The 15,953-nt window shown below is 43.5% G+C and overlaps 1 protein-coding gene across 2 annotated transcripts in view; it reads right to left on the bottom strand.

Moving 5' to 3' along the window:
* The window catches only part of LOC147726460 (complement component C6-like), a 1,142,533-nt gene that overhangs the window by 977,228 nt on the left and 149,352 nt on the right, over window positions 1–15,953 (bottom strand). For both annotated transcript variants that reach the window (XM_086960582.1, XM_086960583.1), the window contains exon 3: window positions 14,433–14,589. In XM_086960582.1, the coding sequence (XP_086816708.1) occupies window positions 14,433–14,589 (157 nt within the window). The remainder of the gene's footprint in view (window positions 1–14,432; window positions 14,590–15,953) is intronic.

Raw genomic sequence — 15,953 nt, forward strand, 5'->3', positions numbered from 1 at the left:
CACAAACAGCCCCTGATGTCAACAACACATCTGTGGACTAACCATGCCCAAGAGTCATAACTCGACAAAGAGCAAAAGTTACCCAAGTCTGCAACATCTCTGCACCATGGAAGCACACAACTGACAGGCACATCACATGAAAGGGACCAGTGGCAGACAAATCCGACCTGCAAGAGCGAATCACCCACCGTGCAGAATACACACATAAGGATAAGTGCACCTCAATATTGACAACATCCCGGTACAAACAGCAACACCTACACAACAGAACACAGGGCACAACTGGTGCCGCAAATGTGCACCACATGGCAGATCACATCTGACACAGCAGGAATCTGTGACATGACATTGTACAAGTACAACCTGTAACCTGCAAACATGTTTAATTCACAAATGCTGTGCTTTTGGACATTTTGTACGGGCCCATGATTGCTAGGGACGGCCACAATGTAACGTGCTCATGAGAAGTAATTGTCAATAATGGTGTTCCTATGGGCCATTCCTGCCACAGCTGCAGTGGGATGTGGGCCACCGGCCATTCGTCCCCACCATCGTCTGGTACTTCTGGAACTGGGATCCATGGGGCATTGGTGCGTACACAGATGTTGTGCAACACACAATTCTCCTGGTGTGTATGTGGGCCCCATTGTAATGCCTCTGGGTAGGTGTGTTCTGGTCTCGGATGGGTGTCATCATCCAAGGGCAAAGTGCATATCCTTGATCCCCTGTGACAGTGCAGGAAGAAAAGAGTCAATACTTGGTTAGGCAGGATGTGATGGCAGGCCCACTAATCCAGTGACGCCTGTGCTGGCTCTGTGTGGGGTGAGTGTGAGCCAGCCCTCAGGGAGTAGATGGTGCAGGCTACAACTACAACAGTCATCAGGCACTCAGAAAAGCAATGTCAGAACAACAAGAGGGGATGACTAGAGTCTCACATGGTTAGTGGCCCCGGATGCACAGCGGCTGACACAGGCCCACTGCCACAGGATGCTGAACTGCCGGAGACTGGGGAAGGGTCATGAGGGCAGAGCAGGGTCTCGTATGCCTTCCATTGAGTGTCTCGGGGGAAAATAGGAGGTCTACCCTAGGGCATGATTCAGAGGGCACATGCCTGCTGTGTCCGGCAACATGGCTGATATGAATGCCACAGATCCATGCCAGACACCAAGTCCGTACCTTCCCGTTGCTGATGACAACCCCCAGGCCACAGGCTCAAGACACCAATGATGTTCTGTCGCAGGCTGACGGTCACTCAACGGCGCACAGGGTTAGTGGCACCATGTGTCGCCGCTTGCGTTGAACATGGTTAGTGGCACCACGCGTCACAGGCTTGCGTTGAACAGGGTTAGTGGCACCACGTGTCACAGGCTTGCATTGAACAGGGTCAGTGGCACCACATGTCGCAGGCTAGCATGGAACAGGGTTAGTGGCACCATGTGTCGCAGGCCTGCCATATGGAATTATGCCTCACTGATCGAAGGGAGTCTGGTGCTGTGGCTGCTGCCACAGACTTGGGGCCACCGGCATCCAGGACTCAGGACAAAGTTCCACATGTAGGACCTACTGGGACGAAGAGTACGCCGGTGGAGTATGTCAATGAGAAAGGAGTAATGTGGGCCAGTGTCGTAGGGGCCAGCGATGGTCTGCGGAGGCTGCAGAGGTCATGGGACTGGGGCATGGAGCTTGCACCGGCACTTGGTGGGCCCTCTTTGACACACGACGGTGTCGGCAGGTGAGGAGGGTGGCCTTGGTGCGCCGAGGCGGGCAGGCCTGGTCTGGGTATCAGTGTTCTGGGGTGCAGCAGGTGCACAGGGTCCCAGGCCCCGCTGCTCACCCCGTCGGCCTTGTGGCAGACTGCGAGGCACCGCCCTATCAGTGACGTTGGCTTTTCCGGGATTAAACTTTGCTCTATGCCACAGGGTTTTTGTCCACACCCATGCGCAGCCCTGGCGTACTCAGGGCCAACCCACTACGCTCACGCACACGGGGGGAATGCAGCAGCGACATTTCTGCTATCCGAGCCATGGTCTGGGGTGACATGGTTGCGTCCACTGTTCACTTCTCTCCAGTCACCAGCAGTTGTTGTCTGCATGGACATATCTGTGGTTTGCATACCCATGTCTGTCCTGCACATCCACGCCTCACTTGTCTTTGTGTACATTCCCATTCACGGGCCACTTGCATCCTTCGCACATGGCTGCATTCCGCATCTATCCACGTTAAGCTGTTGTGTGGCTGTGGTTCCATGATATGGCTGTATTGTGTGCGACAACATTGTGAACATTTCCCGGTGGTCCACTATTGCCTGCACATTGATGGAATGCGTGTGCTTTCTGTTGCGGTAGTGGTGTGCAGTATCCGCAGGGGGCACAAGTGGGACATGTGTGCAGTCTATTGCCCCCAACACGCCCAGTAATCAAGCTATGGTGTAGAAGCCTTGCTTGGTCTCCTGCTGTTCCTTTGCAGTGTGGGGAAAGTGAAAGTACTGGGGTAAGAAAGCTGAGGATGGCATCCAGGACAGGTGTGAGGAACTTTGATAGGGCTGGCTGTGACACTCTGGCAGTTGTTGGTTGAAAGGTACCAGAGGCCAACAGGTGCAGCACAGCCAGCAGCTTTGTCTGCGGAGGGATGTTGATTCTCCACTGTGTTGGGACCGTCAACCTGTGGGCGATGTGGGTCATGATGTGGATGATGGTTGCCCTTTTGAGCCTGTGGTGGGCAATGACTTCCTCGGACGTTAGGTCTGTGAGACTGGTGCATTTTTGGTAAGTCCGCTGTCTTACTCTGCGCTGCCTCTGTGGTGGTCCGGGGGGGCGCATCCAGGTCCTGGGTGTGATGGTGGTGGGTGTTGTGGTCCTGTTGGGGCTCTGACCTTCATGATGAGTAGCTCCATGGCATTGTTTTTTCTTCGGGTGTGGCTGTTTGTGGGTCTCTATTACCTACTGAATGAAGTTGTCCGGCTTTATACCTGCAGGGGGCAGGTGTTAAATAACTGCTGCTACCACAGCTTATCGCAAGGTTTTGACTTGCATCGCAGATCTGGCAGTTCGTTGTGAAAGTGGTGTTGTCGATTTTTCATGTGTTTTTGCATTGGAACGCCTACACTGCATCTCATTAGGGTTGGTTGGTGGTGTCCACCTTGGAGATACATTTTGGGGCAGTCATTGCAGGAATACTGGTGATGTCTGCAGTTTGCACCAGCTTGTGAATGGGGTGTTGAATCTATCTCCACTTTGATGCGTTAAGGTGTAGATAAATCAGAGATAAGTCCTTGTGAATATCCCCCTGAGTGGGGCAACCTAAATGATGAGTACAGGGGCCGATTCTTTGCCTCGCTCTCTCAGAGTAGTTTTCCAGCGCAGGAGACTCCTTTCGGAAGCTACACTATCTCCTCTGGCAGCAACAAGGATTCTACAAGAAAATCCTCAGAAATTTAGCATACTACTGAGCTGATGGCAAAATGTCCAAAGGCATGACCCTTTTAAGATATCGGACATAAAGTTGAAGAAGTAGAAGAAGAATTCTTAGACTACAGGAAAAACATAACCAGATAATGCAGGCCTAGCAGCAGTCCTGTCGGTTTGGTCAGCATTTAATCTAGAATAAGCACTACCTGGAATTAATCACCTCTCCTCTGCTGTTTTTGTGGAGGTGATTTTAAAAGTAATTAAGGCACCTGCACCTGTAGGCTCGATATACTGAAATCTGGGTAGGGGTGTGTTATTATTTCAATTAAAAAGTTTGAGAAGTTTGGAAATGGAAGGTCTTGAGTTGATAAAGGGCTGCAAAATCAACTTTTTTAATGAAACAATTTGGCTCCAAATTCCATTGCAAAAATTCTTTTGCAGGAAATGTTGTCAGCAAGTTAAGTGTGGTGAAGGAGGCCACCTTCACAATTTTCAGAATTTGTTAGGTTTTGAAATCTTATTCAAGTCAAAGCGTCTCAGCGTCCTGCTTCAACACCCTCCGAATGCTCCGCAGGATCTTCAAATGGATCCCCCCCCGACACGAGAAAAACCGTCACCCAGGCCCTCATCACCAGCAGACTCGACTACGGGAACGCCCTCTACTCAGGAACAACAACCAAGCTCCTGAGACGACTACAATGAATCCAGAACGCCTCAGCACGACTGATCCTCGACGTCCCCCGACGCAGCCACATCACACCCCACCTGAGAGGCCTGCACTGGCTCCCCGTCAACAAGAGGATCACCTTCAAACTCTTCATCCACGCACACAAAGCACTACACAACATCAGACCCACATACCTCAACAACCGACTCAGCTTCTACACCCCACCCGAAACCTCCGCTCAGCCAACATCACCCTCGCCACAGTTCCTCGTATCCGGAAAGCCACCGCTGGCAGCGGATCCTTCTCTTACCTCGCCTCCAAGACCTGGAACGCTCTCCCTACCAGCTGACGACAGACTCAGGACCTGCTGGCCTTCAGGAAACTACTCAAGACCTGGCTCTTCGATCAGTAGCACCCCTCCCCAGCGCCTTAAGACCCTAAAGGGTATGTAGCGCGCTTTAGAAATGCAGTGATTGATTGATTGATTGAATAACTAAAAAATGTAATCAAATCAACCAAAAGAGAGGATTCAACTAGATCAAACAATACAGGCTGAAGTATGACATCAATAGGATTTGGAATTAGTTGATTATGAAACTACTTGGTGAATTAAAGAAACACAAAATACAAGCTTACTTAAGAAAATCAGAACCAGTTAGTTTGTGAGAATAATATTAGAAGAAATCCGGTGTTTGAATTCTATTTATCACAGTTTAAAATAATATATATATATTTATTTTTTTTGCAGAGTTTTATATAGCGTGAACTAGACCCGAACCGAATCAGGTATCAGAGCGCTTTATATATCACCAGTTACGTTACATGAGGACACACATTCATTTTAGGCACAGGGAGATTAACAGTCAGATTCATCAATGTCCCGATTTGCGAGTCCTTAATAGCGAATATTAAGGAATCGCTATTAAGGACTTGCAAATCGGGATTCATGTAGAAATCGCAAAATAAATTACGATTCCTACAGCCTCCTTATTTGCGATTAGCCTAAAGGCCCATAGGAATTAATGGGGAGTCATTCCTTATTTGCGATTAGCAATTTGCTAATCGCAAATAAGGATGCGATTTCAAGGGTGCCAGAGGTGTCCAAAGGACACCCTGTAGCACCCCTGATATGTCAATGTAGACTGATGTTGCGCACACACATGCCCAAAGGACATGTGTGTATGTAACATCCAACTTAGAAAAATGCGCTAAAGTGCATTTTTCTAAGTTTTCGCTATTTACCACGAAGTCTGACTTCGCGGTAAATAGCGGCCAAAAATAGCGAATTCGCAATTTAAAAATGGTTAATGAATTGCATTTAAGGAATCTCAAATAGAGATTCCTTAAATGCAATTCCTCGCAATATAGCGATTTCGCAATTAGCGATTTCTGCATTTGGGATGATGAATCCCAAATGCAAAAATTGCGCTCGCAAAGGGCCAGATTCTCAGAATCTGTCCCTTTGCCAGCCCATTTTTCTTTGATGAATCTAGCTGCATGTGATTTGCTTAGAATCACAGGAGGTTTTGGCGTTGTTACCGAGACTCGAACCCAGATCCCCAGGTCCGAGGTTGAGCGCCCTAGCCGTTAGGCCAACTCCTAAGAAAGATGAAACCAATTATATGAACTGATCAAGGATTCTAAAGGTGTTACATTCAGTCTATAAATTGTGAAATGTATCCACCTATTACATTAGTGAGCTTCCCAAGAGACGTGGAAGGAATAGAAGGTGGAGTAGAGCTACTGCAATTTGCACTACTAAAAATAAAATACAAGAAATTCTAAGCTCGATATGTGAAATCTGAAGGTTCAGTCTGATGTCACACAGATGGTTGTTGTAATGGTTAAAGCCAATTAGTTTAAAGACTGGCGATATTAGCTTAATAGCTGTTCCATATGGAAGTTAAGAATAATACAGAGGTCCTTTAAGTTAGGCAGGGCCTTAATAAATCAACCACATAAAATCAATGTGACAACATCAAGCAATGGAAGATGTATTCCAAAAAACGCTTAGAGCACAAAAGACTAAAATTAAATTGATTTGGATTTGACATGGATAGCAGCAGCAATAACTCCCGAGTTGGAAGAAATATGAGCCCTGGCAAAAGACTACTGAACTTAATGTTGCTGAACATTGATGGACTCATAAGGCAATGAAAAAAACGTGAAGAGAAATGGATTGACAGTAGAAGCCCTGCAGGAAACTTAGCAAACTAAAATTAAGGTTTTTAATAGCCATATATGTTATGAGCTTGCTTCTGTAAAAGAAACATTTGTCCTTGCTTCAGGGAACTTGTGACCTTAATCTCTTCAGCTAGTGTTGTTGAATCCAAAAGGATAGGTATGATATATGATTTCTCACAGCAGTGACATATGCCCTGTGCCTAGGGAGCCACCACGAATGGGAAATAAAGTCAATGGTATAGTATGGGGAATGTTTATATTCCTCCAAGGGCACAATTTGTTGATTACCTTAAATCGAAAGAAATCTGAATAAAGGGTACTAAAGCTAGTCACCCTTCTTTGCCAATTGTGTTGCTAAGAATCATGAGTACAAAGATACTCATGTTCAATGATCAATTCTATAGTGCTTATGAAGAAATAAAGGGAATACCAGAACAGATAATGATGAAGGTCACTCCAAATAAAAACTAGAAAGAACTTTATTCCATCTAGTTTACTTGTAGTTAAAGGAAGAATCCCAATTTATCAACCAGTTCATTCTACGTTTAGAAGTAGCAATTAAGATTGTCTTATTGATTATGCTGTGATTTTGTGTTCCTACTTACCTTATGATAGATTTAATAGTAAAAGACTTTGGAGGAAGTGATCATAGACCTTTAAAAATCATAGTGAAGTCACAATATAATTTCCACAATAGAACACAAAGAGGGACTGAGATCAGAATAAAGATGACCAGGGTAACATGGAAGGTTTGTAACCTCTATAGGAAGGATCTGACAGGATTTATAGAAAAAATAAAAAGGGTGACTTTTGACGAAATGTTGTTACTTCATAATTTTTCATTAAAAGCAAAAAGTATTTCCTGAGGGAAAGCACGCATAATGGAACAAATAAATGATAAATGTTGCAAACTCTATAATAGTCTTAGTCATTGACTATGACAAGCACAAACCTTGCAATTACAAAATACCTAACTCCTGTTCAACCCAAGTACCTCATGGATTTAAAGCAAATGAAATGAAGCCCAAATCTAATCTCTGGGTTGCTTTACTACAGCCACTTATTAGAGAGATAAGATAGAATGGCATCTCAGAGTCTTGGAGAGGAAGTATTTGAATTCCAATTTTATGTCCAGAAAAATATAGGATGGTTGCACTGCTAGATATTTCTGGTAATAGTTTCACATGATGGCGTTTAAAGAGCCTTGAAGGGCGAATGGATATTGTACAAATACTCCCTAGACTCCAACTAGGCTTCAGCAGGAATCACTCTATGATAAATGGATGCCTACTTTTTTAACTTGCCTGCTGAATTATAGTCTAGAATGTTCTTTGTTATGTTACCTTTATTGAGTTACTAACAGCTTTTGAATCTATACATAGGAAAAAAATAAGGAACAATACAGCATGCCTCAGATACATTTTCTCAATACTGTAACAACAACTATTTAAAAACCAGCACTGGGAAAAGACATGTTATGGGTTTGGTAAATAGAAGCAGAAAGCGCATTTTATTTGGAAGACACATAGCTGCCCGCTGGCTCCTTTATCAACCGTGTTGAAAATATTCTTGGGCGGACATGAATGGGTGCTGGTGCATTAGTAAAAATAGGTGCAAATCTGGCACATAAATTGACAAAAGTACTGAGGCAAAGCAACAAAATACAGTTAGTCATCTTGTAATTGTATGGGTGTGAAGTACTGAATCAAAAAGATTTATCTAAAATTAAAATAACTGGGATATGACAGAAAGGTTAAAGGAAACTGGTGAATGCACTTCCAGATTTGCCCTAAGATTAGAACTAGATATACAGTTCAAAAGCATTTTGCCATGGAAAGGCGCCCTTTTCTCAGTGCAAAAAAAGACACCTTTTGCTACTTTGTCTCACTGTGAATGGTCTTTCATTTGCATGTTATTATAAACTGCATTCCTGGAATGTTGTGCTATAGTTTATATCCTTTTGCAGACACACAAAAAAACAAAAAGAGTACCTTGCGCCATGCCACTGCCAGAAGAATGGGTAAAATGATTTTGAAAAAAACCTGCTATAGTATGAGGAGAAATCAGGAGCGATGAAAAAAGATGTTGGACTGGTGCCTTCTCCAGAGAAAACACTCTAAACGTATTCGTGTGAGGCATATCATGTTTAATGATGGTTCACGGTGGTTATATTAAGTGAGGTTAAGATCGTAGATAAAGATTGAGCACACATCAGTAGATTGCATTACAGTGGTTACATTTTACATTTTACTTGCCACCCAGGCAATATATAAGTTTCAATCACTCAATTATTCTGCAGCTCTGCAGGAAATAAAAATTGAATGGATTAATAAATCAACTGTAGCTAGTAGGTGAGGAAATGCAATACATTTCAGATTAGGTAGCTGAACTTTTGCCAAGATTTAAAATCTTTTCTGTAAAAGTAGCATCCAACGAGAAACTGTAAATTTACTCCAAATGTTTGAGGGCTTGAAAACCGAAAGGATTTGTAAGTTATGAATTTTGTAAGTTGCACCCAGCTCTATTCTTAAGTTATATATGTGTGTATTTCCGAAAGCTTTATTTGCCAATATTTCTACTTTACTACTGCAAATAAAGTGTAAGGAATTTAAGAACACACACACCTGTTTTGTAGCCCATGTTTTGCATGTTTCATGCACTACGCAAAACATGACATTTGGGCCTGATTCGCAAAGATACGTCTTCTACCTTTTGGTATTCACAAACTACACTTTTGTAGTAATTTGCACTTTTGTAGTAAGTTTAGCATTACTGGTGGTCAACTGAAGGTACTGCAGCACCCTCCCCTCCCTACGAACAATGGAGGTAGGGATTTAAAATTCATCTAAAATGGATTTAAATTAGCTAAAATAATAAAAATAAATATAAATGTATATATATATATATATATATATATATCTATATATATATATATATATATAGATATATATATATATATATATATATCCCTCCACAAGCAAATGTCCCAGGCGGGGGGAGCGAACTCCTAGCTGGCGCTGGCGGCGAGGAGTGGGACAACCTCGCTTTGTATTTCGAAGCAAAGATTCCTCATTCAAGAAGACGCCGCGCACCACTTCAGGATGGTTTAAAGTGCTTTTATTTTACAGAAATATTCTCCCACCTACGCGTTTCGGACTATCAAAGTCCCTGGTCACGGTGTGTAAACATTAGTACATCATTTGTGTTGCAAATTTATACAAGCATACCCACATGGCAAATGATGATGCATTGTGGGTGTTGTAGGCAAAATGCAGTTTTAATCGTGTTTAGACACGTGTCAATTGCTGTAAGTCTAAAAAGATTTGATCCATGATTATTGAGAAGTTGAGTAAGGGTTATATTTGCACCCATACTGGTTTATTTGTTCAGATTAGAACATTTAAGAGAATTACATGAAGAAACAAGATTTATTTTATACGTTCCTTCATGTTTGGGGTTGTTTAAGGGCTGAGTGCCTTTTTACCTCAATTAGGATTTCTATTACAGACTTATAGCATATGAACAAAAAAACATATCTTTAATTCTAATTCTGCTTTTCTAACACATTGAGTTAAACTGTAACCGATGAATACATATTTTTGTTCAATTTGTAAATGTAAGTTCATAAATCTTGCGTTGTCATCATAGTGTTTATAGTGTTATTTGCCAAGGTCTCTTATGTATGTCTTACAATTTAAAGTTCTATAAATGGACATACATCTCATCTTCTCCATTCAGTCCCCCTATGCTGGCTCATTTAGACCATTCAGTTGTAACTTAAGTTTGAAGATAAATATGGAAAATGCATGTTAAAATACTTATTAGCACCTACAATTTTACACATGAATAGGTGTTCAGCGATATATTTATTGGATCCCCTCAACACTGTTAAGAAATGCCTGTAATAGAAACTAAAATAATACCTTACTAGTAGTAGGTTGCTCAATTTTATTTTATGTCACTGATTTACTCAACTTACCCAACTATAGAGTGCCTTGTGTCACCAAGAGTTACAAACATTTGCTGGGGCAGGGTTCTATGAATCTGGACTTTTCTTTATTAAAGCAGGGGCTTTGCTGGTACAGGGCAGAGATGGCTGGCTATTTCATGCTGTAGAAAAGTGGTTTATAGGGTGTGGTAGGTAGGCACCTAACAAGTGAAGACAACAAGGACCCCCTGGGTAGTATATAGACTCCTAGGGCAGGGTAACAACTAATGTGAGAAAAATTCCCAGGACATCTAACGTATACAGTGAACACTCGGGATAGGTCAGTAATCAAGCAGGAAAATCAAGAATATAACAATTTCTAAATAAAATATATCTTTTTAATGGATATTAGTTTAAAAACAATACATAAAATAGAATCATGAAACCAAAGCAGTTCATCAGAGTAAAAAATGGGTCAATGACATACAATTCTAACGGCTAAACATAAAATTATAATTAATACAAAAAATAAACACGTAAATGCATGTAATACAACAAATGTTTAAAAAGAGGCACCTAACTCCAGCAACAAGGCCACCAACATGTTACTGGTTCCTAAATAGGGTCTCTATAAATGAGCCCTGTGCTCAACCCTTGGTAGCTGGAGCAAAACAACACAACAGTTTATTGACGCCAGTACAGAGACCTGGGCCTAGATCCATCGCTTTTTTTGCACTCCACACCACCCCAGTTCAGACATGGCCATATGCAAATCAGCCCTGACCCTGTGCCTCATGGGAACAGTCCAGCCCGAACCGTCATCAGCCAGGATAGCTTGACTTCCAGTCCAGGGAGGACCTGGCTTGGCAGTTTGGGCTAGACTGTTCCCATGGGGCGCAGGGTCAAGGCTGATTTGCATATGGCTGGGTTCAAACTGGAATGGCATGGTGAGCAAAAGAACAATGGATTTAGGCCCGGATCTCTGTACTGAGGTGAATGTATGACATTGTTCTGCATTCTGTCCATCAACCGTTGTTTTTGCATTTGTCACCCCGAGTGGGACGGGTATGCTCAGACGTGAGTCCCCTGCTCTCCATGCCACTGGAATCAAGTTATCCAGGCTGATGAGGGCTGAAAGCCCGAAACCGGTCCTTGGATGCTTGTTGCCAGTCCAAGGAGGACCAGGCTTGGCAGTTCGGGCTGGACTGTTCCCATGGGGCACAGGGTCAAGACTGATTTGCATATGGCTGGGTTCAAACTGGAATGGCATGGTGAGCAAAAAAACGATGGATTTAGGCCCAGATCTCTGTACTGGGGTGAATGTATGACATTGTTCTGCATTCTGTCCTTCAACTGTGGTTTTTCCATTTGTCACCCCTAGTGGGACGGGTAAGCTCAGACATGAGTCCCGTGCTCTCCATGCTACTGGAATCAAGCTATCTAGGCTGATGAGGGCTGAAAGCCCAAAACCAGTCCTTGGATGCTTGTTTACAGTCCAGGGAGGACCTGGCTTGGCAGTTGGGGCTGGACTGTTCCCATGGGGCACAGGGTCAAGACTGATTTGCATATGGCTGGGTTCAAACTGGAATGGCATGGTGAGCAAAAAAATGATGGATTTTGGCCCAGATCCCTGTACTGGGGTGAATGTATGACATTGTTCTGCATTCTGTCCATCAACTGTTGTTTTTGCAACCCTTGGTAGCTGACACCGAGCAATAAGTATTAACATAGGAGACAGACATGTAAAGCATTTAAAAACACTAATTAGGGGAATTAGTAAGACACAACACACAATAAAAGTCTCTCACCAATTCATGAAAATAGGATATATTATCTTTAAAATGACACCAAAACCATGAAAATCCAATGTAGGGAACCATAGATATGGAATTTTATAGACTAAGCACTCTCTAGTGCTTAGAAACTAACATCGTCACTTCTGGACATCTGGTCATGTTTCACCGGGACAAAGTCAAAGTTTGAAGCCAACTACCGTGGAGCCTTGCTCGGATACCCCACGTGGTAGGCCTCAGTCAAAATTTTACCTTTGGACTTAGAAGCTTTTCTGGAGCTTTTTCCCTCGAGGGCCCTTGCTGCTCACCACCAGTCCGGATTCAGTGAGGGTACACCGGCTTGACTTGCAGGGGGCTTCCGGTAAAACTCTAGAAGTTGGACCTCCGGAGCCCTTCAGTGGGCCTGCAATCAAGGCCTGGTCGCAGTTGAACGTGGCCTGCTTTCTTTCTCACAGTCAAGTCGGTCACCTTCTGGAGATTTTTCCCAAAGGTTTTTCAAACCTCTGGAGATCCTTTCAAAAGTTCTCCTGGTGGGTTTTAAGTGTCCAACACATAAATCCAAGGTTATGGAATCTTCTAGATGGCCCTTGGTAGGCCAGAAATTTACTTCCCACAATGCACTTGGCCAGCCCCTTAAAACTCCACTGGACACACTCCAGGAGGGGACCTCTGGCTGTAAAAGGGTAAGTTAAGCACTGGTTACCTGTAGCTGCAGTGAGTCCACTCCTTACTCCTTCTTGAAGTAAGGCAAAGACCTTATCACTGTAGTCCCAGAAATGTGCAGCAGGCGCAGGCTTCACCAGGCAGGCCCTTGGGTGCAGATCAGGATTCCAGCAGTACAATTCTCCTTCTGAGAGGCTCTGCCCCTCTCACATATTTTTCCAGTGTTCTCTGGCGACAACCAGGTGAGTACCCCTATCCAATGAAGTGCAGGTCAACATCCCAAAGCATGACAATTTCATCCAAAGTGTGGCCTAGTGTAATTCCAGAAAACACTAATCTCTCAAAATCCATGATGGCTGAAACCTCAGCAGAGCAGCACAAGCTAACTAAACAAACAGTTCCTGATTCCTAACACATTTGCCTAGTGCTTTAGTTTCAGACAGTGCATCTCTGAAATAGTGAACTAGGTTTGTCTCTTTCTGTTTCTGAGTTGTGCTGTCTGGAAAGAAAGCACTAAGGGGCCCATTAGGATGGCAGGCGGATTGCCCCACCAGGCTGGCGGTAGCCACCGCCGGCCTGGTGGGGGCAATCCGCCCGCCATCCTAACCAGAATGACCCCCCGCCATATTAGCATGGCTGGGGGGTCCGCAATAGACGGAAAGACCGTCCGCCGCTTTTCCGCCCTGGTCGCCTTGCGACCAGGGCGGAAAAGGATTAATATGGTGGTGGTGTCTATCAGACACCACCCCCATATTAAATATTTTGGGCTGCAACAGATTCCTTTCCGTGGTGGCAATGCCGCCATGGAAAGGCAGACGGTCTTCACTTCGGGGGCCCCCTGCGGGCCCCCGAAGTGAAGCCGAGTGGAGGGTGCACATGGGGGGTACCTGTGGTACCCCCCGTCACTGTGGCGGGCGTATCCTAATACCCCCCACGGGACCCCCACCCTTATGGCGGGCGGTCCCAAGTACTGTGAGGATGGCAGGCGGGCAAAGTCAGGCCGCCATCCTAATGGCCCCCTACGTGAGAGAAATATTTGTTTAAATAAATTCACTTAATGTACTGTAGGTGCATAAAGCAGGTGTTCAGCTCTGCGCTGCACAAAAAAAATCCCAGCCTAAAATGACCCCAATCCTTAGTTCTGAACCCATTACTAAGAATCCCATTATAGATGGACTGGTTTGGAATGAAATTACTATTGCACTCTTTTCAATTCAATGCCACTGGGATCAGAATCCAAAAGGCCCGAAAAAATTAACCTATTACAAGTCGTGCCCTTTAAAATGGTACATATTATGCTTATTTGTGTGATTTTTGTCCCAAATTTAACATACATGAGTACTTACTGGGCATTTTCCCTAGGTAAATGTTGACCTGCCAAAATTCACTTGGATGAAATTGAGGCGGTCCCTGTAGAAACAGTGGCGTAACAATAATCCCCAAGGGGTCTCCTCTGGCACTGTGAATGGGCAACAGGCCTCTGGCCGGGGAGCTCCTGACTTGGTCCAAAGAGTGGGCGGCCCCCTCCAGGTAGTTTGCAGGGGTCCCCCTCAAATTTAGTTATGCCCCTGTGTAGAAACAATTATTTGTGCAGGGATCGGGAAAAAAAGCCACTCCTAATAAAGCCTAAAAAGATAATTCAAAAAATGAATTTGCAAATTCAAGAACACTGCAGTATCTTTACATGAGGAAATAACGAATTTATTTCCATTTAAGATACCATTTTCTTGTAATTAGGTAATAATATTGCTCAAAAACTTCTTATAATCACGGATTCCTAAAAACCTTACTTGTTTTTTAACGCAGGGGTCGCACTCTGACCACGCCCCAAAGTCTCCTAGCAGACAGTTGATTGGGCAGGCTTGCTCGCTGCACGCCCGCCACTCTTGCTTGACACATAATTGATCACAGAAGTTCTTCCGGTAATAATCGTCCAATCGGATTTGCCTATAAAGGAAAAATATCAATGATGAGCAACAAGAGAAATGTTCGCAATTTAAGATGGACAAAATAAATGGAAAATAATCATTTGGTGAAATGGATCTGATATCTTGAACAACAAACTATTAAAATAACGTTCAGATAAAGGAAAAATCACTACCGGATTAGATGTATTAACTTCTCCTTGACATAGAAGTAAAGATTTGGCTTAATAATTCTTCTTTTTGTTGCTTATAGTACCCACACGTTTTACACCTGCACGAGAAGGCTTTGGGTTAGAAAGTGCATGGCAATCTTGCCTCCTTTCAGAAGAACTGTTCAAAAGGATGTCAGAAAATGTGCAGCTGAAATCTAAATGTGATTATGTGTGTGTAATTATCGGAACTAAATGTACTTGGAGCGTAGGCAACAGAGAGTTTATATATTTCCCAGAAACTTCAACTCGACGGATTCTCAATTTATAATGAATATGTATTAAAGAGGAATCTATTCAATGCTGGCACTCGATGGAAGGTAGGAAGTGGATCTACATGTTTTCCTGCCTCTCATCTCCTCAATTTCCCTCCGCTGCACACTGCTGCCTTTATGTTAAGTGGTCCTTTCAAATGCAGACGCTTCTTTCTAGTTGGATAACAGTAAGCATGGGCAATTATCATAAAACTAGTATGACATATGGAACTGAAAAGCCATAAAGTCAAACCTCCCCCCACCGAGTGGAGGGAGACACACGTGGTTTCAGTTCCAATGAAATGCGCAGTATTTAAGGCACTGAGGGGCATATTATCAAGCCTGGGCGATAAAATTATCGCCGAGTAGCGATAATGGGCTTGATAATATGCTCTATGGAATTCCAATCGAAGCTCATGTTAGATGTCCTTCACATCCAAGATGAGCTTCGATTGGAATTCCATAGAGCATATTATCAAGCCCATTATCGCCACTTTATCTGCAGTTTCCTGCCGATAAAGCGGCAATAATTTTATCGCACAGGCTTGATAATATGCCCCAGAGTTCAATAAATAAGGGGTACTGCTTCACATTATAAAGATATTGCAAGGTACAGAGGAGTTCCATAACAATATAGAGGAACAAGGCCAAAGGTGGAGTTCATTCATAAGGTTTTGGGACTCCGAGGTGACTTGCAATATCCTTATCATTTACTGCAGGTGGTACTTTAGCCCATATAACTCATGGTCAGACCATCACCTTTAAAAAAAAAAAACACTTAGAACGTAGGTGTGCAGTTCTTTCATATGAAAATGTTCAGCTTTTGCAAACATGAAGAATAAAAATCAAACCTTTAGTGCCAAATTGAACACATCAAAAACCTGTCCGTTTTGTTTGCAAACAGATATAAGAAAAAGCTCAAC

Source organism: Lissotriton vulgaris, chromosome 3_1, assembly GCF_964263255.1.
Source record: "Lissotriton vulgaris chromosome 3_1, aLisVul1.2, whole genome shotgun sequence".
Taxonomy (NCBI): domain Eukaryota; kingdom Metazoa; phylum Chordata; class Amphibia; order Caudata; family Salamandridae; genus Lissotriton; species Lissotriton vulgaris.